This window comes from Mauremys reevesii, linkage group 1 (genome assembly GCF_016161935.1).
Source record: "Mauremys reevesii isolate NIE-2019 linkage group 1, ASM1616193v1, whole genome shotgun sequence".
In the NCBI taxonomy this organism is placed as follows: Eukaryota; Metazoa; Chordata; order Testudines; family Geoemydidae; genus Mauremys; species Mauremys reevesii.
The window spans coordinates 217,360,653-217,385,434 of NC_052623.1; the positions used below are offsets into that span (position 1 = coordinate 217,360,653).

Consider the following 24,782-nt stretch of genomic DNA (forward strand, 5'->3'; position numbering starts at 1 on the left):
TAGGGTATGTGAAGGTCATAGTGCAGGCCTGCACAACATACGGCCTGCAGGCCGCATGCGGCCTGCAGACCCTCACTGTGCGGCCCGCAAGGGGATTCTAAATCCCCCGCATACGGTGCTCTGCGGGCACCCCAGAGCCCTTTGATTCCTGGCCGCGGCAGGGAATCAAAAGGCTCTGGGCTGCCAGCAGCTGCAGGGAGCCCAGAGCCCTTTAAATCCCAGCTGCAGCCGGGAATCAAAAGGCTCTGGGCTGCCCGCAGCAGCGGAGAGCCCAGAGCCCTTTAAATCCCAGCTGCGGCCAGGAATCAAAAGGCTCTGGGCTCCCTGCTTTCCAGTAGTTGTACTGGCCGCGAATGCATCCCAAGTCCTCAGGGCAAATTAACCATTAAAAAATGTTTGCTTTTAAACCATGTTTTATATTTACAAAGGTACACTCACCAGAGGTCCCTTCCATGGCTTCATGGTCCAGGATACCGCCTTGGGAGGGTTGGGAGGCTACTTCAGTCAGGCTGAGAAAAAGATCCTGGCTGTTGGGGAGAATGGAGTGCTGTGTGCTCTCTGCAAGCTCGTCCTCCTCCTCATCTTCCCCGTCCACAAAATCCTCAGCCATGACTGAGATTACCCCGTCCTCGGAATCCATGGTCAGGGGTGGGGTAGTGGTGGCAGCCCCACCTAGAACTGCAGCTCAGCGTAGAAGCAGCATGTCTGCAGCTCTGCACCGGTACGCTTGTCAGATCTCCTTAACTTTCACGCGGCACTATAGTGAGTCCCTATTGTGTCCTCTCTCCATCATGCCCTTGGAGACTTATTCAAACACCATCACAGGACCTAACCAGATCAGCCACACCATCACCGGTTCATTCACCTGCACGTCCACCAATGTAATATATGCCATCTTATGCCAGCCATGCCCCTCTGCTATGTACATCGGCCAAACTGGACAGTCTCTAAGGAAAAGGATAAATGGACACAAATCAGACATTAGGAATGGCAATATACAAAAACCTGTAGGAGAACACTTCAACCTCCCTGGTCACACAATAGCAGATCTTAAGGTGGCCATCCTGCAGCAAAAAACCTTAGAACCAGACTTCAAAGAGAAACTGATGAGCTCCAGTTCATCTGCAAATTTGACACCATCAGCTCAGGATTAAACAAAGACTGTGAATGGCTTGCCAATTACAGAACCAGTTTCTCCTCCCTTGGTTTTCACACCTCAACTGCTAGAACAGGGCCTCATCCTCCCTGATTGATCTAACCTCGTTATCTCTAGCTTGCTTCTTGCTTGCTTATATATACCTGCGCCTGGAAATTTCCACTACTTGCATCCGAAGAAGTGGGTATTCACCCATGAAAGCTCATGCTGCAAAATGTCTGTTAGTCTATAAGGTGCCACAGGACTCTTTGCTGCTTTTACCTCCCATAGGTCCATGCTGGAGCTCTTTTTCGATTCTCGGACTGCATGGTTACCTGTGCTGATGAGCTCTCCAGGCTGGGCAAACAGGAAATGAAATTCAAAGGTTCCCGGGGATTTTCCTGTCTGCCTGGCTAGTGCATCTGAGTTCAGATTTCTATCCAGAGCGGTCACAATGGTGCACTGTGGGAGAGCTCCCGGAGGCCAATACCATCGAATTGTGTCCACACTAACTCTAATTCGAATAAGCAATGTCGATTTCAGTGCTACTCCCTTCATCAGGGAAGAGTACAGCAATCGACTTTAAGAGCCCTTTATGTCAAAGAAAATAGCTTCGTTTTAACTCTGCTAAATTCGACCTAAACTCCTAGTGTAGACCAGGCCTAACTGGCAGCTGGTATCAAGCAGAGTGCCCGGGGGGCCAGTTTTGTTCAATATCTTTATTAATGATCTGGATGATGGAATGAATTGCACTCATAGCAAGTTCGCAGATGACACTAAGCTCTGAGAGAGGTAGATGTGCTGGAGGGTAGTGATAGTGTCCAGAGTGACCTAGACAAATTGGAGGATTGAGCCAAAAGAAATCTGACGAGGTTCAACAAGGACAAGTGCAGAGTCCTGCACTTAGGACAGAAGAATCCCATGCACTGCTACAGGCTGGGGACCGACCAGCTAAACAGCAGTTCTGCAGAAAAGGACCCAGGGATTACAGTAGATGAGAAGCTGGATATGAGTCAGCAGTGTGCCCTTGTTGCCAAGAAGGCCAAAGGCATATTGGGCTGTATTAGTAGAAGCATTGTCAGCAGATTGAGGGAAGTGATTATTCGGCACTGGTGCGGCCACACTGGTGTTGGTCCTGCCTTGAGCAGGGCATTGGACTAGATGACCTCCTGAGGTCTCTTCCAACCCTGATATTCTATGATTTTATCATTCTTTACTTCAAAGGGGAACAGCTGTGTCATGTTTCATCGTAGCTATTTGTGATCCAGACAATCCAGGAAGTTTCTGGAAAGTGTAGGGGACAATTTCCTGGTGTAAGTGCTGGAGGAACCAACTGGGGGAAAGCTCTTCTTGACCTGCTGCTCACAAACAGGGAAGAAATAGTAGAGGAAGCAATAGTGGATGGGAACCTGGGAGGCAGTGACCATGAGATGGTCAAGTTCAGGATCCTGACACAAGGAAGAAAGGAGAGCAGTAGAACAGAGACTCTGGACTTCAGAAAAGCAGACTTCGACTCCCTCAGGGAACTGATGGGCAAGGTCCCCTGGGAGAATAACATGACGGGGAAAGGAGTCAAGGAAAGCTGACTGTATTTTAAAGAATCCTTATTGAGTTTGCAGGAACAAACCTTCTCGATGTGTAGGAAGAAAAGTAAATATGGCAGATGACCAGCTTGGCTTAACAGTGAAATAATTGCTCGTCTTGAACACAAAAAACCAGCTTACAAGAAGTGGAAGATTGGACAAATAACCAGGGAGGAGTATAAAAGTATTGCTCAGGCATGCAGGAGTGAAATTAGGAAGGCCAAATCACACTTGGAGTTGCAGCTAGCCGGAGATGTTAGGAGTAACAAGAAGGGTTTCTTCAGATATGTTAGCAACAAGAAGAAAGTCAAGGAAAGTGTGGGCCCCTTGCTGAATGAGAGAGGGAACCTAGTGACAGAGGATGTGGAGAAAGCTAGTGTACTCAATGCTTTTTTTGCCTCTGTCTTCCCGAACTACTTCTTTCTCCACAGAGAGCTGGTCACCTCCTCCCCATACCGTGCTGCAGAGTGCAGCTGTCTGGGATCTGACCTTGTCTGTGAAGACAGAGGCAAAAAATGCATTGAGTACACTAGCTTTCTACACATCCTCTGTCACTAGGTTCCCTCCCTCATTCAGCAAGGGGCCCACACTTTCCTTGACTTTCTTCCTGTTGCTAACATACCTAAAGAAACCCTTCTTGTTACTCCTAACATCTCCGGCTAGCTGCAACTCCAAGTGTGATTTGGCCTTCCTGATTTCACACCTGCATGCCTGAACAATACTTTTATACTCCTCCCTGGTTATTTGTCCAATCTTCCACTTCTTGTAAGCTGTTCTTTTGTGTTTAAGACGAGCAAGGATTTCACTGTTAAGCCACTGTTAATGTCTGAGGCCTCATCTGACATCCAACCCCTTTCCAACCAGTACAGGATTATTCCCTGTGATACATTCACCAGCTTCACAGACACTTGCTTATTCATGCTGATATTCCCTGCAGATAAGGCATTCTTCTCAGACACCAAATCAGATGATCAACTGAATCCTGAACACGAGGGTGAGCGAGTCCCTAGCAGTTAAGCATCTAGGGCTCAATCCTATAATGTGCTGTATGCCCCCAGCCCTCACTGAAGTAAGGGGGAATTAAGGGCACTCAGAACCTTGCAAGAGTCAGACCATAACTCTGTTTATACCTTGCAATACTGTTGCTGAACCAGGTCCCTTTCTTTAATTATAACCTGGTGATGGTGATTGTGCCAGTATCTCCAATTAGTCACTGTGTTTGACTGTGACCTGAGCCACTCCATGCCCCTGCTCCCTCAAAAATGCACAGTAGGTGTCAGTGTCGGAGATGGCAGTTACACAGCTGCCTGACCTAAAGACAAGAGAGGAGAGGTTTCAGGTTTTAGTCAGAGGAAAGTATGAGAAGACGACCTAAAGGGGACAATGTATTCAGTCCCTGCACTGCTCTGTTTTCTAGCAATTGTTTCATGTAAGTAAAACAAATTTCTCATTTATATTTTTGTTAATTGGGAAGATTTTTAAAACCACCCTTCTGGCATCTATCTAATATTTGTAGATTTATAACATTACATCACCATAGCTTTCTTAAATATATGTAGTCATTTTATTTTATTAATTAAAATTATTTATGATTGTAATGTAATTTCTACATCAAATGTTATAATACATATATTTGTGTAAAATTATATATCAAAACATGTTTTAGAAAGTTGAAAAGGTATACTATTCTAATACAATATATATGAATTTAAAATCTCCCCTTTCTTATACGTAGGGTTTAAAAGGATGAAAGAGTTATTGAGCAGTTCATCCAGGGATCCTGGCTGGGATGATTTAGTTTGGTTTGGTCCTGCTTTGAGCAGGGGGTTGGACTAGATGACCTCCTGAGGTCCCTTCCAACCCTGAGATTCTATGATTCTATGATTCAGTCATGCAAGGTGCTAAGAACTCTGGCCCTGATCCTGCAAAGCTTTAAGCAGTTGGTATCCTTTTTTAATATAGGAAAGGGAGATTCTACACTGGCCACACCCATTACATTGTAAAACCATGACATTATTTTTAGTAGTTCAGCTAAACTGATAGAACACTTTTATTCCGTAATAAGATTGTTTACCTGAGATAATAAAAGGTGTAACATACAAATGATGTTGTTAATTTGGTTTAAGTTTGTGTGTTGATCAGCCCTGAGAAACAATAAATGCATAATAATTAACTACCTATCATCAATAACTATTGGCCAATAATTAATTAATAATGTCTTCTACACTTAATTTTCTACCATTGCTTTAATCATTCATGGGAAGAGAGGTTCTATCTCTTTCTACATGCTAACAGTTCCTGTTTTCCCTTTTGGATTGTAGGCACTCATTCTGCAACCATTGTCCAGAGTCCGCAGTCAGTGGTGGAAGAGCTGGGCGGACAGATTTCCCTAGAATGTTCTTTGGAAGGGACATCTAATCCTTATTTCTACTGGTATAGGCAGCTTCCTGGTGGACAGATCCACATGCTCGCCTACTCAGTAAGCACTGGTCAAGTAGATAATACTGGGCCAAGCCACTTCAGCACAAGCAGAATCAAGGACAAGGAGTTTCTCCTGAGCATCAACGGCCTCTTAGCTAATGACACAGGAGTGTATTACTGTGCTTGGAGTCACACACTGAGCCAAGTGTGTGCAGCACCTGGACAAAAACTCCCCCTCCTCCCCAGGCACGAGCCTGCTGTGTGCCCACCCCCTGTAGTGCAGCAAGCAGCAGCTGCATGTGAAGAGAGGGAATAGCAAAGCTGTCTATGAACACAGCTTTGAAGAGTAAAATTCTGAGTAAAGTCACAGGAAATGGAAGCATCATCAGCCATGACCTGACACATCAATGATAAACCCCTATGAGCTTTTCAGCAGAGAATCTCTTGGCAAGAAAGTCTCCACAACAGACTCTTTTTAAATCAAGGAGGAAGAGGATGAGGGGGTTAACTGAAGTGATGGAACTAATAAAAGAGGGGAAATTACAGGCAGGAAAGCAAGATAATATATTATAACATTATGATCTAATACTCCCTAAAGGAGGGGCTGGAAGCTCCATTTTTTGAATAATTTAAAACTAGATTGGACACAGTCCTGGAGAATAGGCAGTATGGTTGCAGTTCCCAAACTACTATTCCATTCATAGACCACTTCTTATCACATGGACACTGTGACTGGATCCCTGGGATGCAACATGGGACTGTGGGACCACTGTGCCCCCTGAACTCTCTCCAGCCTGGGCTGTCTCTCAAAATGCCTTGCTAGTGACCAGCACCAAGCCCCTCCAGGTGCTGTGATCACTCAGCACAACAGTATGTGGAGCCCCCACAGCCAGGGGTGGCTCTAGGATTTGTGCCGCCCCAAGCATGGTGGTATGCCGCGGGGAGCGCTCTGGCGGTCACCGGTCCCGCGGCTCCGGTGGACCTCCCGCAGACGTGCCTGTGGAGGGTCCGCTGGTCCCACGGCTCCGGTGGACCTCCCGCAGGCACGCCTGCGGATGCTCCACCAGAGCCGCGGGACCAGTGGACCCTCCGCAGGCACATCTGCGGGAGGTCCACCAGAGCTGCGGGACCAGCAGACCTTCCGCAGGCATGCCTGCGGGAGGTCCACCGGAGCCGCCTGCTGCCCTCCCGTGGGACGCTGCCCCAAGCGCGCGTTTGGCGCGCTGGGGTCTGGAACCAGCCCACAGCCAGCTAGATTGCATGAGTGCTCCCAGAGCTACTCATGAATCTCACAGAGAAAGGCACCAGAGCCAAATCCCCCCAGCTCCCAGCACTGTACCCAAAGAATATACCGTCTTGCATTGCTCAAGATGAGCAATGCAGATCCATTAATTGGTTCACCACTTCATCAACGGAAAGTGGACATACACCAGCCTTTGTGAAACCTGAGCCCATTTACCATTCACTTCATGCAAACTCAGTGGAAAAGATAAACAGTAAAACAAATTTATTGACTACAAAAGATTTCAAGTGATATTAAGTGAGAGGCAAAAAGTCAGAGTTAGTTACCAAAAGAAATAAAATATAAGCACACAGTCTAAACTCTTAACTCTATTAGACTGGGCAACATCTAGACTAAGCAGTTTTTCTCACCCCACTGGGTATTGAAGTCCACAGTACACAGATTTCAGCCCTGAAATCTGGGCCAGTCCCCTCAGTTGGAATCTTCAGAGTGTCCTTGTTGTTTGCAGCATAGGTGGGTGAAGGAGAAGGGCCAAGCATGGGCTGCCTGTGTTTCGTTTTATACCCTCAGTCCATGTGCTTGGAAAACACAAGTCCAGGTATGTCTGGTGGGCATTGCTCAGTCTCCTGGCAAGATTGAGCAATTCCCCTGGTTTGCCCTCATGCAGCTGAGTCATTGAATTGTAGCTCCCTTGCTGGACAATGGCTGTTGACAGATTGTTTGACCCCCCTACCTGGGCGTTGGTTACTTTCCTTGCTGTTGCCTCTGGGAAGCTAATATCTGGCTGATTCCCCAATTTACAGTTTGTTTTAGTGACAACCATACAGCACAAGTCTGATAACTTCATATGTATTAATGATATACATATATAGATAGAACCTTTCAGCTGATCCTAACCTTTTCCCTGATACCTCACATGGCCTGCTTTATATGTAATATCACAATTATATACAGATGAGGCATATGGGGGTTACAAGACACTCCACCAAGGTATAGCATGTCACAGACACCTCCTCCCAGTTGCCTCATCTCACTTCTTGCCAGTGGCCACTATCACAATGGGTTACAATAATTAGGACAGTATGAAGAAGACAAGAGGAAAATGAATTTGCTTTAATGTGATGGGGGAGGCTGCCTGGTTACAAGCCACCAATTTTTACTTGTTTTATGACTTTATATCTACTGGGAATGTGTCTCCTCCCATGGTCTGCAGTCTGTCCAGACCACTGTACTTTAGTTTTGTTCCCCTGGCTATTTGCTGACATGCTGTTTTCAGTGTCTTAGACACATTTGATCACAGCTGAATTGACATCAAGGAAAATCCCAACAAGGAAAGATATGAAGCATCCGCATCAGCAGAGGGGTTTGGATACTATTACTTTTTAAAATTTAATTGGTCAGAAAAGCATGCTAAATGGCCTTAGACTGGGCCACTATAAGCAAGAGTGACTGCTTGAAAGATATCTTCCTATAAAAACCCACCTCCAGCCACTAGGTGGTGCTCCTTCTCTACTTGAGGAATCAGAGCTGTTGAGTCAGGAGTAGAACTGGCTGGAGAACAACAATTCTGTTTTGCCACAACTTTTGAGCTTTTAAATTTCATTTTCGTTCTGCATTGAAATAAAAGCAAAACCTTTCAAATGGCTTCTGCAAAAGGGGATTGTGTGAAAATGTCCATTTTGGTGTTGAAAAGGTGTAGTTTTCAATGTGGGTCTCTCTCTGGGTATGTCTAGACTGAAGTCACAGGGTTTGATTAGAGCTTGAATTGAAATATGTGAGGTAGCTTTAATTTCGCTAACTTGGGTCCTTGAACAGTGAAGCCATATCAGTGTGGAGTAAAGCAGAAGAATTACATCTCATGTCTTTCTTACAATACTCCTGATAATGCATCACAGAATGATACCTGCTTTCTTCGCAACACTGTTATGCTCATATTTAGCTAGTGATCCACTATAACCCCCAGCTCCTTCTCTGTAGTACTCCTTCGTAGGCAATCATTTCTCATTTTGTATGTGTGCAACTGATTGTTCCTTTCTAAGTGGAGTTCATGGAATTTCATCCTATTTACTTCAGACCGTTTCTTCAGTTTGTCCAGATCATTTTGAATTTTAATCCTAGCCTCCAAAGCACTTGCAACTCCTCCCATCTTAGTATTATCCATAAATTTTATAAGTGTACTCTCTATACCATTATCTAAATCATTGATGAAGGCTTTGAACAGAACTGGACCCAGAACCAATCCCTGTAGGACCCTTTCCTGGTTCACTGGGAATGGTTTCCAACCAGTTATGCACCCACCTTATAGTAGCTCCATCTAGATTGCATTTTCCTAGTTTGTCTATGAGAAAATCATAGAAGATTAGGGTTGGAAGAGACCTCAGGAAGTCATCTAGTCCAACCCCCTGCTCAAGGCAGGACCAACCCCCAACTAAATTATCCAAAGCTGGGCCTTAAAAACCTCTAAGGATGGAGATTCCACCACCTCCCTAGGGAACCCATTCCAGCGCTTCACCACCCTCCTAGTGAAATAGTGTTTCCTAATATCCAACCTAGACCTCCCCCACTGCAACTTGAGACCATTGTTCCTTGTTCTGTCATCTGCCACCACTGAGAACAGCCAAACTCTATCCACTTTGGAACCCCCCTTTACATAGTTTAAGGCTGCTATCAAATCCCCCCTCATTCTTCTCTTCTGCAGACTAAACAAGTCCTCATAAGTCATGTGCCCCAGTCCCCTGATCATTTTCTTTGCTCTCTGCTGGACTTTCTCCAATTTGTCCACATCCTTTCTGCAGTGGGGGGCCCAAAGCTGGATGCAATACTCCAGATGTGGCCTCACCAGTGCTGAATAGAGGGGAATAATCAGTTCCCTTGATCTGCTGGCAATGCTCCTAGTAATGCAGCCCAATATGCCATTAGCCTGCTTGGCAACAAGGGCACACCGCTGACTCATATCCAGCTTCTCATCCACTGTAATCCCCTTTTCTGCAGAACTGCTGCTTAAACAGTTGGTTGTCAGCCTATAGCGGTGCATGGGATCTTCCTTCCTAAGTGCAGGACTCTTCACTTGTCCTTGTTGAACCTCATCAGATTTCTTTTGGCCCAGTCCTCCATGTCATGCAAGACAGTATCAAAAGCCTTACTAAAGTTAAGATAGCCACATCTACCACTTCCCCTCTATCCACTAGGCTTGCTGGCTTGTCAAAGAAAGCTATTAGGTTGGTTTGACATGATTTAATCTTGACAAATCCACGCTGACTGTTATTTATCACCTTATTGTCTAGGTGTTTGCAAATTAATTGCTTTATTATTTTCTCCACTATCTTTTTAGGTACTGAAGTTAAGCTGACTGGTTTGTAATTCCCCGGGTTGTCCTCATTTCCCTTTTCATAGACTGGCACTATATTTGCCCTCTTCCATGCCAGCATGGGAGGCAGCCTGTGCTTCAGCCCAGTCTGTAAAAGCCCACCTGGAAACCTAAATAATAGCTCACAAGCCTAGCCTGTGCTGAAGCTGTTGCTATCATGTCTTCACTCTTCCCATACCCAAACTAGCAAAATTAAAGCTGACTTAGGTATATCTACAGGAGCTGCACTAATGGACCCTCTTTTGCTCTCTCTTTTTCTGGGGATGACTGTATAATCCACTCTGGACTTCAGATACCTTCCCTTCAGAAACATTTTTTAAACGAAACGTTTCCGTGCAATAATTCAGCTTTAAATAAACAGTATATTTTGGTGACAAAACTTTTTTGGTGAAACTGTTCCAACCAGCTCCAGTGAAGAGGGCACAGATTACCAGCTGTCGTGCCAGTCCTTCCATCCAAACTCAGCCAATGCATTGTACCTTTAAGAGACATGTGGCTCAGCAATTAGCGCCCTTGTCAGAAAGTCATGGATTAAAGTCCCTACACAAGGACTTGTGTGGTGGCCTTTTGAAAAGATCGTCAGTTGAACTTGCTTTTGCCCTGCCTCAGGTGGCCTATTCAGGCTATTCTGCCCCCAAGCGATTAGTGGGGATAAACCTGCTGCCCTGCCCAACTTCCTCGGTTGGGAATCTTGAACACGTAGTCAGGGTCATTGCAGGAGATAACCAGCCCTCCCCAGTGTGTTCCCTTGGAATGAAGGAAACACAAACAGAGCACACCCACCAGTGCTGGAAAGGAACCAGAGCTATGTAAAACCCTGTGCTGGGGGACTGCACCAGCTCAGAGAGACAGCAATGGGTGTGTGCATAGTCTGGTGTGTAGCCATGTATTTCCTGGGAACAAGTAAGTCATTGGCTGGGAGATGAACTCCAGGTCACAGGATTTGATGCTACTTTTTTTTCACTCTGAGTTGATTGCTGTTGTCTGTCTTGTGTGTTTTGTCTTTTTCCTCCATGTGACAAATAGATGCTAAAATAACCCAAACACCGAGTCTAGTGCTGGAGAGAGGACACACTGCCTATCTCACATGTCAACAAACTGATGGGCACAGAAACATGTTCTGGTACCGGCAAGATCTGGGGCAGGGACTGAAGCTGCTCTTTAATTTCTACTATAAAGAAGAAAAAGAGAAAGGTACAAATTCTAGTCACTTCCAAGCTGACCAGCCGCAGGATGATCTCTTTCGCTTGAACATCTCGTCTGTGCAGCCAGAGCACTCGGCTGTGTTTTTCTGCGCTAGCAGCTTAGACACAGCACTTCAGAGTCACCTCCTCCCTCTACAAAAACCTCATCTGTTCCTTGTCTCTCAGCAGCCCCAGCACAGGAAGCTGCAGGCTGGCTGCCACCACATGGACAGCAACAAGGCCCTCACACTCGGCCAGTCGTGTGAGAATAACAATATTTAACTCTTGTCAGACATTTAATACCTGAGGATGCCAAAGTGCTTTACAGACATCACTGAATATAATTACATAACAATATCCTATGATGCAATAAAAGTTTCTTTTCCCCTTTAGATATGGGAACTGTGAGGTACAGAGCAGTTAAGTGACTTTCCCAAGGTTAAAAAGGAAGTCAGGAGGAGAGGAAGGAATAAACAGCATGTGTCCTGACATCTAGCTCTGTGCTTTAACCACCATGATCCCTTTCCATGTGTCTGTAAAGAAACTGGCCCCGTGGCCCTCAGCTCACCACACACATATGAATGGACACAGGAACTCACAACTTTCCCAAAACACAGGTTTCTTCCACATTATGTTAAGCTACAGTTCTAGTTATTTTGGTAGTGATGAAAACTCACTCGCATGAAAATAACTCATCTGCATCACCAATCCAGTAAGGGACAGCTGTGCTCACCCACACATACATACGTAAGCCTGACCATAAAGCTGCACCATATTAATGTGAAATGTTGCTCGACATCAAACCATCAGCTACTCCAAAGTGTGCTAACAGCCCAGATTCAATTCACATTCAGAAGAAGAGCTTTTATCTGACACCATTTCAGTCATCTCTTTCCACTGGTGTATGTGTGAGTGTAAATCTTGGGAGTGGTTGGTGAATTCCTTTGTAAAAATCCATTTCTATTCTATTGCACTTCTCTCTGTGGCAACTGAAATGAAGCTTTTACACCAGAGATACCTGGTCCTGTTCACCAGTGCCCTGAGCCTTGTACAGTGATTTACACCATTAAAAGTGAATACAAAACAGCATCAAAATCAGAATGGTAGCATTTGACACTTACTTTACACCAGTGTAGTACACTAAAGATGCAGGCAATGGTGAATCAGGTAACACAAAGTCAATCCCTTTCCCAGAGAGGTCTCAGTCTCAGATGTTGACACCAAGTTTAAAGTAAATAAAAACAACCATGTGCCGAGAGTCCTGGAGAGGACAAAGTAACAATGAAGGCAGGTTCATTTGCATAACTTAGTAGCCACAAAGACTCAGGTGAAAACATACCTTCCCGGACCTAGAAGAGTGTTTCAGTGAATGTAAATGAACCTGTAACATCCAAGATGGCACATGAAGTGCTGCTGAAGGTAGAATGGCTGTTGTGTTGGCTTTTGTAGTCCCTGCGCTCAGAAATGCCTCACTGTAATGATACCCAACATACCCGTCCCAGTCCCAACAGTCCAGCTCCCAGTCAAGACCTCAGATCCCCTCATCAAGCCCCTGTGCAATGAGCCTGGAGCAATCCGGGTCTGTGGCTGCAGAAAAAAGGGATAATGTAATTGACCAATAACAATACAACTAAGACAGAGACCCATGTCTTGCTCCTGAGGGCAGAATCAGGCCTACAGAGCAGCTGTATAAAATTGTGCTCAGGGAAACTCCCCTGCTCAGTTAGACAGAGGTGGGGATGGGGATTTCCTGGTGCTGGCTATGTGCCTCTTGGGAGCAAATACATCATTGGCTGAGGCATGAAATCTCCTGCTACAAAAACCTCCTCTTCCCTGCAGCCCCCAGCACGAGAAGCAAGAGGCTGACTGCCAGTGCAGGCAACAAGCTATTTGTCTCTCTTAGCACTGGAGTTGTGCAAGGCTGGAGAAGGGACTGGGGTGGGGGGAATCCATCTCTCTGAGATGTGCTCACCTGGTATGAAGATCCCCAGCTGACATGTAAGAACAACACTTTCACAAGGCCTTCCATCTGAGGATCTCGGAGTGTGTTGCAGACATTAGTGAAAATAGCCCCACAACACCAGCCTGGGAAATAGGGAAGGATTATTGCCCTCATGTTTCTGGGGGAGCTCAAAGGTGCAGATTCACAAGCATTGACACCTGACTTGAGAGATGCACTCTCAGTGGGATGGGGGTAGGGTAAATAAGAACCCATCAGAGCTACAAAGATGATTGAGTGGTGCAGATTATCTAGGGCTGTCAAGTGGAATTGGATCACAAACACACGGATATACTCCATGTATGTGCATCACTTCCATCTCTGCATGATAAGTTCCTAAACTGGCTTGAGGCCCATAATGACGCTGCAGTACTTGGGGGTTGGATGTCATGGGTGATATTTCTTCGTGCAGTTTTTAAAGCCAACTCAGCAGTAGCTCTCATAACAGCCCCGGGGCCCATATGCATGATGACAGCAACTTTACCGGCTGATGAGGAAGAATAGCCCATTGGTCTCTCTGTCCTGATAGCTCCCTAGACTGCATCCAGATACCCTTGACAATGATGACGTTATGGAAGGGAGTCACAACCGCCTGTCTGGAGACTGGAGGCTGTGTTCTATGATCTTTTGCTTAACTACCTCTCCCGTGGAGACAGAGACCTGGCTTGTATGTTTCTGAGCCACCAGTTAAAACCCAGCACCTCAGGGCCACCGCCTCAATACAAGTCTACAATTCTCTTCAGCCCAATATCCTTGTTGCCTTCAACCTAGGCAGTGCTGTCAATGGAGTTCCTCAAAATGGAGGTTTGTGGGAATTACCACCCTTAAGTATCAGTGTAAAAATCCATACATACCCACCAGGTGGTGCCCTTTCCCTTTTGAAATGAAAGAGTTTCAGCAGAGCAGACTCCAGCTGTGTCGGATTTTGGCAGTAGGGCAAGAAGGGACTGCCTCTCATTCAGAATCAGAGCTGGAAGCTCTCAGTCCAGCTCAACGTGCATTTCCTACATGTGGGCCAGAGAAGACTGTAGAGCCAAATCTCCATACTAAGACATGGATAAATACACAGAAGTGGTACTGCAGGACAGCCCAGGGGAAAGGGCTTGTTAAAGATGCAGTTGAACCTCCGAGTTATGAACACCTCAGGAATGGAGGTTGTTCCTAACTCTGAAAAGTTTGTAAATCTGAACAAAATGTTATGGTTGTTCTTTCAAAAGTTTACAACTGAACATTGACTTAATACAGCTTTAAAACTTTACTATGCAGAAGAAAAATGCTGCTTTTAACTATCTTAATTAAATGAAACCAGCACAGAAACTGTTTCCTTACTTTGTCAAATCTTTTTTTTTAAACTTTCCCTTTATTTAGTTTAGTACTTTGTGCTTAATATAGTACTTTAATGTATTTGCTTTTGTGTGTGTGTTGGGGGAGTGTCTCTTTTGCTGCCTGATTGTGTATTTCTGGTTCCAAATGAGGTGCGGGGTTGAAAAGTAGTTTGTAACTCTGGTGTTTGTAACTCTGAGGTCCTACGGTACACTGCTTTGGTATTAAGCCCATCTCACTTCTGCCTTTTCATGGGGGCTCTGTGCTAATGTCACAGGGGTGTCCAGCACACGGCCATGTGCTGCCCCTGAGAGGAGAGGAGAAGCTCTGACTTTTCTATATCTTGTGGGTTGTTCAGAGGGAAGTGAAAGAGCTAATGATGTTGGAGGCTCTGTGGGCTAACGCTGAATGTGAAACGGCTGCTGTGTTTGCCTATACAGCCCCTGCACAGTGACAGATTTAGAGTTAGTGGGGCCCTGTGAACAGTTTCATTTTCTGGTCCCAGCCAAGAAAAAGAACATTCTCTCTTATCTCCCCCTCCTGTTTCTCTTTTTCTTTTTGGGTGTGGGCTCTGAGCTGCGGCACGGGGTTGGGTGCAGGAGGGGTCAGGGAGGTGGCACTTATCTTGGGCAGCACGGCTCCCAAAGCGACTGGCACACCCCTCTGGCAGCGGCTCCTAGGCGGGGGGGTGGGGAGGATGTCTCTGTTTGCCGCTGCCTACAGGTGCTTCCCCTGCAGCTCCCATTGGCTGCATGCCCCAGCCAATTGGAGCTGTGGAGTTGGCCCTCGAGGCAGAGCAACGTGCGGAGACACAAAAACACTCCACAGGGGCCGCAGGGACATGCTGGCCACTTCGGGGTGTGGTGCAGCATTGCGGGGAGTGAGGCAGTGTGGACAGGGAGCCACTTAACCCTGCTGTGCTGCTGCTGGCACGTCCCTGCGTGCCCCTTAGGGGGAGAGGGGCAGCGGGTCTCTGTGCACTGCCTGTGGTGGGGGCAGAACACAGAGCCACCTCCCCCCCACCAGGGCCATGTAGAAATGTGCCAGTAGCCAGCCACTTCCGGGAGCAGCGTGGGGCCATCAGACACAGAATACAGGCAGCCTGCCTGCCTGCCTGAGCCCTGCTGCACCACCGGCCAGGACTCAGGAGAGATTAATCTTGCATTTTGGGGGCCCCCTGTGCCACCACGCTGTTTGTTTCATGATAAATCCACCTGTGCCGCTGCATTAAGGATTCTCTTAATAACAAGACCTAGCTCTTATCTAGCGCTTTCCATGGTAGATCTCAGAGTGCTTTACAAAGGAGGTCAGTATCATTATCCCCAGGGGCGGCTCTAGGCACCAGCAAAGCAAGCACGTGCTTGGGGCAACCCATTTGCAGGGGTGGCAGGGATCCAGCATGGGAGCTGAGAACCAACAGGGGGCCCTGGGAGCTGTAGTTCCTTGGTTAGCTCCCTGCCTATAGAGCCAGTCCTGGAGCAGGGAAAGAACTACATTTCCCAGCACTACCAACGGGAAAGGAAGGGGGAGGGAGTGAGTTAGCTGAGACCTCATGCTGCAGAGTGCTGTGAATGGAGAGCTGCATATTTTAACATTCAGAAAATAGGACACTCCATGGGGAGGGAGGGTAGCCCCACCCTGCCACCATCCACTCCCTCTGACTGCCCCCCACAGAAATCCCAACCCATCCAATCCCCCCTGCTCCCTGTCCCCTGATCACCCCCTCCCAGGACCCCTGCCCTTAACAGCCCCCCAGGACCTCACCCCCTATCTAAGTGCCGCTGCTCCTTGTCCCCTGATCACCCCCTCCCAGGACTCCTGCTCCTAACTGCCCCCAGGACCCCACCCCTTATCTAAGCATCGCTGGTCCTTGTCCTCTGATTGCCCCCTCCCGGGACCCCTGCCCCTAACTGCCCCTTGGAAACCCACCCCCTATCTAAACCTCCCTCCTCTTTGTCCCCAACTGCCCCCTCCTGAGACCCCCCCAACTTCTCCACTAGGACCCCACCCCCTACCTGTCCCTTGGCAAACCCCTGGGACTCCCATGCCTATCCAACCGCTGCCTGTCCCCTGGCTCCCCCCCTCACCCCTCACCCATCCAACCCCTGCTCCCTGTCCCTTGACTTCCCCCCCGGAACCCACTACCCCTTCTCCAACCCCCTAACCCCCTTACTGTGCCATGCAGACCAACATGTCTGGCTCTGCGCAGCGCCAGACACGCTGCTGCATACATGCTGCCGTGCTCCCTCGCAGAGCCACAGCGCCCGCCTCCCCAGCACCTGCCTTCCAGATTTGAACACCTCAAAATTCAGGAGTGCTCAAGCTCAGTTTGGGCAGATGTTACTTCATTTCTCCTGAATCAAATATACTGATCCACTGTAACTTGTTGTAGAAAAAGTAGGATAAAATTGAGCAAGAAATGCTTCCCAGTGGTTATTAGGACTGGAATCTCTATTTTCAACAGCCATTGCCTTTTTTGTTTGTTTGTTTAAAAGGAAGACAGTGATATTTCATTGGCAAATTCCCCATAGAAAGAAAGAGTGGAACAAAAGAATAATAAAGGCACCTCAACTTTTCCTCATTTATGGAGGACAGTCTTATAATATGCATCCAGATATCCTCCAATCGCACAAGCTGAAAATTGTTCCACTTTACTGCAGTTCTGTAACCATATGGGAACCAATCCTGTCTGTGTTCTGTGCACATCTAAAATTCCTGCTGAATGACCCACCCTGGGAGCAAGTTACCAGTGACCCAGGGCTGGGGCGGAAGGAGGGTGCAGGTGGTGGTGGAGGGAGAGCCCAGGGCTGGGGCGGCAGGAGGTGTGTGTGGGGGCAAAGGTGGGGGGTAAGGGGGGAGCCCAGAGCTGGGGCAGCAGGGGGTGGGGGTGTGGGGGGAGAGCCCAGGACTGGGGCAGCAGGGGGGTGCGGCGAGGAGCCCAGGGCTGGGACGGGGGGACAGCCAAATTTTTTTTTGCTTGGGGCGGCAAAAAACCTAGAGCCAGCCCTGGTTATCCCCATTGTACAGATGGGGAAAGAGGGCCACAGGCAGGTGAAGGGACTTACCTAACGTCACCCAACTGGCCAGAGCGAGGAATAGACCCCTGGTCTGAGGAGTCCCTGTCCAGTGCTGCCTCATAATTTCTAAATTTGTGCCACACAGGCCTGTTCAGTGCTCTTGTTATTGGGGACAGCAGATCAGTTCTCCCCATGGAATGAATCTATACTTCTCCAAAGGGCTCCCTCTGGGGCTGCGGCTGCAGGAGTCAATAGGACTAAAGTGGGACAACATTTTTATAGGGAAATTTCTCCACCCAAAATATGTCATTTTTTTTATGGGAAAATGTCAGTTCTAATAAAAATGTTATATTTTCCTGTGGGAAATATCAAAACTAAAATGTTGTTTGTTTTGAATAGAAATGTCATTGCATTTTTGCTTTTGGGGTAAAGAAATGACAATTTAGGTCAAAATAGGAATTTGAAAGAATTTTTATGTCACTTGTATTTTTTTAATCAAAAAAGGGAAATAAAAATATTTTAAGTCAAAACTAAACAAAATTGTCCCGTTTCACTCAAAATGTTGATTTCAAACCATTTTTTTTTATTTCGAGCCAGTTTGAAACTTTCTGCGGGAAAATAGAAATTTTTTTTGACAGAAAAAATTTAAACAAAGGATTTTTGATCCAATTTTGTTCACGAAAAATGTTAGTTTTCTGAATAGCTATAATAGTGATATGAAATACCAAATGATTGGCCACATTTCCAAAGCCCTGAAACTCAAACTCTGTCCTTCTGTCTGTCTGTAATATGATGTCTTTTGAATGCAACATCTGATCAATTCCAAAATCTCATGGGATGTTCTAGGTCTCAATGGACAAAACCCTATTTAGAATGGGGAGAATTAGAAAACCCAAAAGGGGAAAATGAGGGACACATGGAGCCCTGAGCTGCTCTTTAACACAGCCACAGTCTCCCAGGGGTTCTCAAAACAAATTTTTTGGTGGCCTCAAAGTGAGGTCTGAAAATTTTTCCTAAAATACTTAATTAACTTTAAGAAAAACAAATAGATATGCACATATATATGTCCAAAACATTGCAATTTAATTATATAGGGTTTTTTGCAGACTCAATAATTAAAATAATGTACAGTTGACACTATTCTTTTCTGGATCTAAGCAGAATAGAAACACGTTCTTGCTTTTTTTTTGTTCTTTTTTCCTTTTGCTTGCTTATTTTTTAGATTTGCTAGTTAATAAGTCTGTTTCTGTGAAAAGTGATATTTGTATGTTTGTTAATATCACTTCTCATAGCAGCAGACTTGCTAGCTAGCTGAGTGGCAAGGGAAAGTGATATTAACAAATATACAAATATCACTTTTCACAACAGACTCACTCAGCCCTGGCAAGCTGGGGAACAAATTAAGCCCTGGATGGGGAGGTGGGTAGGGAGGTAGTGGGGGGCCCCAGAGGTGATGGGGGCTGAGGGAGGCAGGGGTGTCTGGGGGGGCTAAGGGAGGCTGCAGGGGTCAGATGCAATGGGGTGGGTGGGTGAGGGGCTGGGAGAGGCAGCAGGGGCCTGGGGCAATAGGGTGGTGGTGAACCTGAGGCTGGAGTCCAGGGACCGGAGCCCTGTAGCCATGTGGCTGAAGCCTGGTGCTGGAGGATGCAGTAGGGACCAGGAGTGTTGGGGAGATGGGTGGTGATCCCGGGGGTGGCACCCGTTGCCGTGCAGCTGAGGGCCAGGGCTGGAGCCCTTGGCCCTGCAGCTAGAGCCTGAAACCCTGTGGCCAGGGCTGAAACAGAAGCCCAACCCCAGCCACCCCTCGGAAGGTGGGGAACTCACACCAACTGCCTGCATCTCCAGCATTTGTAGCTCCAGATGGGGGCAAGGCCTAATCACTGCTGATGGCTCCAGGGAAGGAGCCGCTACTTTGCCTCCCCTCCCCCAGTCACCTCCCAGGAGGCTGTGGCCACACAAAAAGTCCTTGATAGCCGCATGAGGCCATGGTGGCCACATTTGAGAAACACTGCTTTCTCTGCAACTGGCTGAGGGCACATATTAATGCCTTCTAGCATAACAATACTCCATCTCATCTCTGTCCATCCTTTCAATAGAGTTTAATATGTTGACACCCTGAATGATTTACGATCAAGATAGAAAGAAGAATAATGGTGGGGGGAAGAGGGTATGGGGGGAAAAGGGGTGCACACAGCCACTGGCAGGAATTGGAGGAAGGGGGAGAAAGAGGAACCCTAGTCCTGGGGGAGGGAGGAATTGGGTATGAAGACTTCCTAGTGGGGCAGAGATTGAGTCAACTTGGTATAAAGGAGGGTGGCACACAGCTCCCCTAACATGGAGGGAAGCAGGGGAATGAGGGGTAACAAAGAGCCCTTGCCATGGGAGAAGAATAGAGGACTCTGCTATAGAAGGAGGAGGGAATGCAGTGAAAACAGAACCCCTGCCATGGGATGGGCAGTATGGGGTACCCTTGAGTAGATGGAGGGGAAAATGAGGGGACACACAGAACTCCTGGTATGGGGGATGGGAATAGGGGGGAAAGAGGGAGCAAAGTACATACGGAACCACTAGCATGGGAGAAATAATGGGGTGGGGGGGCTGAACGAGGGAAGAGGGGCCACACAGAGCCCCTGGCATGGAAGATAGGTGGGAACAGTGGGAGGTGGAATGGGGCACACAGAAGTGCTGATAGAGGGCGGAGTTTGGCACAGCCTGGTATAGGAAGAAGGGGAATGAGAGAAATTGGAGAAAGAGGGGTATGGGTGCACAGAGAGAGGCCTTCCCTGGGGTGGAGAATGGGGGACCCTGGATTGTTGGGATGGGGGGGCCACACAGAATTAGCAATATGGGGACATTGATTAATTTGTGCTCCCCCTCACCCAACTCCCTGCCACAGCCCGGAGTTCTCTCCCACACCCCAAACCCGTCATCCCTAGCCCCACCGCAGAGCCCACACCCCCAGCCAAAGCCCTCACCCCCACACCCCAATACCCTGCCACAACTCAGAACCTCCTCCTGTACCCCAAAATTACTCATCCCCAGCCCCACCCCAGAGCCTGCACCCCCAGATTAGAGCCCATATCCACTCCTGTATCCCAACCAACTGCCTCAGCTCAGTGAAAGTGATTGAGGGTGAGGAAGAGTGAGCAGGGTGCGGGACCTTGGAGAAGGGATGAGGCATGGGCTTCAGAGAAGGGGAGGGGCAGGGGTGTTTTGTTTTGTGTAATTAGAAAGTTGGCAACCCTAATTGGGAAGGTGGAACAGAGGAAGTTTGGGCAGGTGCAATGGATTGATGAAAAGTGCCCCTGATGTGTCATGGGCATTCCCGACTGTGGACTGAGGGGGGCTTTAGACCCCCTAAAAGTAGTGTTTGTGTTAATAAATAAAGGAAACATTGAGTGTGGAACAGAAGGTTGTTAATCTCTTTGTTAAAAGTGGGCAAATGTAGTCATGGTAGAAAACTACTCATTAAAGTGATATTCAACAGCAAGTATTTTATTTTTTAACTCTAACCTCCCCTCCCCCCCCCCCAAAAAAACAAGCTGTCTGTCTGTGGCCATGTGTGTGCAATAAGCTCTGCCTACAGCAGCTCTGAAGTGTGTGACCACCTAGTGCCTATTGGTGCAGAAGCAGCCCTACAGAGCAGAGCCATATAAAACTGTCCACCGGGGAAATGCTCACTGATCATTGCCCCAGAGATGGGGATATGGTTAGTCTGGTGCATGGCAGTCCTGTGCTTCTTGGGAGCAAGTAAGTCATTGATGGAGCCATGAAATCCCCGTTCTGGTGTCTGCAGGATACAGCTTCTTTATCTTACTGTGTTTGTTTCTTTTATTTTGTCTCACAGGACATACAGACGCCAAAATCACCCAAACACCAATCCTGGTACTGAAGAGAGGACAGAGAGCCCAGCTGACATGCAGACAAACTGATGGTCATAGTTATATGTACTGGTATCAGCAGCAGCAGGGGAAGGGGCTGCAGCTGATCTATTACTCATTTGCTGTAGATAACAAGGAGAAAGGTGATATTAAAGAGGGATTCACAGCCTCCCGGCCACAGACCGAAATCTTTGACTTGAACATCACCTCTGTGAAGATGGAGCACTCGGCTGTGTATTTCTGTGCCAGCAGTTTAGACACAGTGCTTCAGAGTCACCTCCTTCCTCTACAAAAACCTCCCTGCTTCCCCCAATACTCCCTCAGAGAGAGCAGCTCCTCCCATCTCCATACAAAAAGGAGAACATGCTACTATCAGACAGAGAGAAACAGCTCATTATGCATAGAGCTGCATAGAGCTGCTTTGGGAGAAGTGATCAAAGGCCGAGAAACTCCCTTGAGTATTGATTATTTCCCTGTGAGAGCCTCACAGCGTATTTCCACCTGTTGTTCACTTAATTAGTACCTGCTTCAAGATGTTACAGTTGAAGTTATGTAATTCCTATCAGTCAAATGAAGACATAAGGCAGGGCCAATGGAAATTGCAACTTTGTGTTCCAAAAAACCAAGACTCTCTCTAGAGCCGTTCTTTAGCCAATAGAAGAAAATTAAGGGAACAACAAAAGGCTACAGATCTGAAATAGCCTGTCCAAGTAGGGGGCAGTGGCATCTACCCATGTACATGTCAGAATGGTACAAGTCAATGACAGTCATGGAACATATATTTTGCACTTTAGTTTGAAAGTTCACCCTAACCATAAGGATGTCAATATATTTGAGGAAACAAAGAACTGCCACAAAATTCATAGAATCACAGGAATATAGGGGCTGGATGCGATCTCAAGGGGTCATCTAGTCCATCCCCCGGTGCTGAGGCAGGATTAAGTATACCTAGATCATCCCTAACAAACGTTTGCCTAATCTATTCTTAAAAACTTGTGCCCTCTTCTGGAGTCTGTCCACATCTTTCTTAAAGTTGATGCCCAAAACTGGACACACTACTCCAGCAGAGGCCTCAGCAGTGCTGAGTAGAGTGGAACAATTGCCTCCTGCATGTTACACATAACACTGCTGTTACTGACATTTGCCTTTCTGTTGCACCATTACACTGTTGACTCATAATCAGTCTCTCATTCACTATAATCGTCAAACCCTATTCTGCAGTACTGCTGCCTAGATAGTTATTACCTGTGACCCAAGGACCTCTTGATTCCAACTGACCGAGGGCAATGGAGTATATAGTGGTTCAGAGATAACCTGAGTTCACCCCAAAGGGGTCATATAAGGTCTCTAATGTAACCTGTGTCACACAGGTCATGGAAATATGTGAGGAGTTATGTATATATCCTAAAGAAAATGATGTTCTCTAGATCTGTGAGTTAAGACAGGTCACCAAAAGATGGTACACATACTACTTTTCAGGGAGGAGAGAAAATATTCTTATCTCACTCAGATGACTGGTCATGTGCAGTTTTGTATGGTTCACAAAGGATGCCCATTTACAGTCTGAGCAAATTGCTAATCAATAAATTGTGGGGTTTTCAGGAAAAAACAAAAACAGCAGGTGTTATCCTGTTTTCCAAGTATATCCACAGTGCAGTTGAACTGCCAGGAAATCCTTCAATCTGTGAGGACAAGCTTACAGTGGTTTTGATCTTATGAGAAGGGATCTCAGCCAAACTACTTGAAAACACAGGGGAATACCTTGTTAGTTAAGTTTAAGGTCTAGAAAGCATATTATGATTTTGTTTTATATGTAACCATTTGTTTCCAATATTCTGACTATGAATCTCAGTTCTTTGATAATAAACTTATTCTTGTTTTCACTTGATGTGTCTCCTCCCCACCGTTTGTCAGTGATCTATTGACAACAACTCTGACTATGGACTTTCAACCAGCTGAACGGCGCATCTTTCAGTAACTTCATATCGATCACATTTCCCTAGCATGCTTATCAAAATATCATGTGAACTGTGTCAAAAGCCTTACTAAAGTCCTGCCAAAGAAGGAAATTTGGTTGGTTTGGCATGATTTGTGCTTGACAAATTCACATTGGCTATTTTTATCACCTTATTAACCTCCAGGTTTGAACAAATTAATTGTTTTAAGCTGGCAGATATATAATTCCCTGCATCCTCCTTCTTCCCCTGTTTCAAGAGAGGCACTTTGTTTGCACCTTTTCTGGGACCTCATCTGTCCTCCCTAAGTTCTCAGAGAGAATCACTTATGGTTCAGATATTACTCCGGCTAATTCCTTAAGTACTCTAGGGTAAATTACATCAGGCTCTGCTGACCTTTTAGTGAACATAACCTTCTGCCTTTCTTCACAGTGCAGAGAGAACTCCTCTTCCCTCATTTGAATAGTGACCCTGTGCTGGCATTGGTTGCTGGTGGCTGGGATGACACAGTGGTGAAGGTGCTGGTCACTGTTTTTTGTAGGCTCCCCAGGACACCGATCTCTTTCAATGTGTAGCCTCAAAATAGAGTTATTGGGGCTTGTTATTGGGGGCTGGAGTGTATTGGACTAGCCAGAGGGGAGGAGAGCAGCAGCATTTTCCTGTTCTGTCATGAGTGTGTGTGTGAGGGAGAAAGATAATTTCAAACAGCTTTAGAGGGAAAGGTTCAGGAACAGGGGAGGTGGACAGGAAGCTCTGTTAGCTGGATGGTGGAATTTTATAACCTGGCCAAGCCTGGACGGGTTGACAGGGCCCATTGGTGGGTGAGGTTTGGGTAGGAAGGTCTGGGTGACAAGAACACTGACAGAGGTACAAAAATAATGTGATTTGTGCTTGAGCAGTTCGAGGGAGGGAAGAGGAGAGACAGAGAGAGAAGACTGGGAAAGGGAGGAGTGGAATAGAAGGGAGTGTCAAAGAGGAGAGAGTGAGGTATATAAAGGGCCAGGAAACGAGCATCACAAATTGTGGGTCAAGAGGAGGAGAGAGGGAACCTGTGAATGGAGAATTTGAATATTGGTGTCAAATGTCTGAAGAGCAGAATAACCGGCCTTAGAGAGAGGATGCATCAGGCTCTGCGATCAGTGAGTTTGCAGGGCAGGAAGATGCCGGAGCGACTGTGGCTTCTTCTCACCCTCCTGACCCTCCCGCACTGTAAGGGGAGACCTGAGCGATATTTCGCATTGCCATTTACCTGCCTTCTCTCTTTCGGACTCCTTTCCTCTTTCTTTCTCCGTTCATCTCTGTGTCTCATTCACAGGCGGGCGCTCTCAGACTCTCCACCAGACCCCCCGCTTCATTTCTCTGCCCCCCGGCTCCTCTGTCCAGCTGCACTGCTACCTGCAGGGATACAGTTCAACCCCCTGGATGTACTGGTACCGGCAGCCTCCCCAGGGAGGAGCCCTGCACATGCTCTTTCTCTCCAGAGGCCAGGATTTGATTGACGACAGTTCGGAGAAACACTTTAAAGCTGCCCGACCGACCCAGCAGAACTTCACGCTGAGCACAGACAACCTCTTCCCCAACCACACGGGGCTCTATTACTGCGCCTGGAGCCGCACACTGAGCCAAGCGGGTGCAGCCCCTGGACAAAAACTCCCCCTCCCCCTCCTCCTGTGA

At 47.0% G+C, this 24,782-nt stretch overlaps 2 gene segments (V, D, J or C); both read left to right on the forward strand.

Annotated features, from left to right (window-relative positions):
- The first annotated feature begins 20,970 nt into the window (after positions 1 to 20,970).
- Positions 20,971 to 23,570, forward strand: LOC120369064. The segment is given in 3 exon segments: positions 20,971 to 21,022; positions 21,120 to 21,415; positions 23,541 to 23,570. Coding segments are annotated over 3 exon segments (378 nt in total).
- A 511-nt stretch (positions 23,571 to 24,081) lies between these two features.
- LOC120369113 lies at positions 24,082 to 24,782 on the forward strand. The segment is given in 2 exon segments: positions 24,082 to 24,317; positions 24,424 to 24,782. Coding segments are annotated over 2 exon segments (513 nt in total).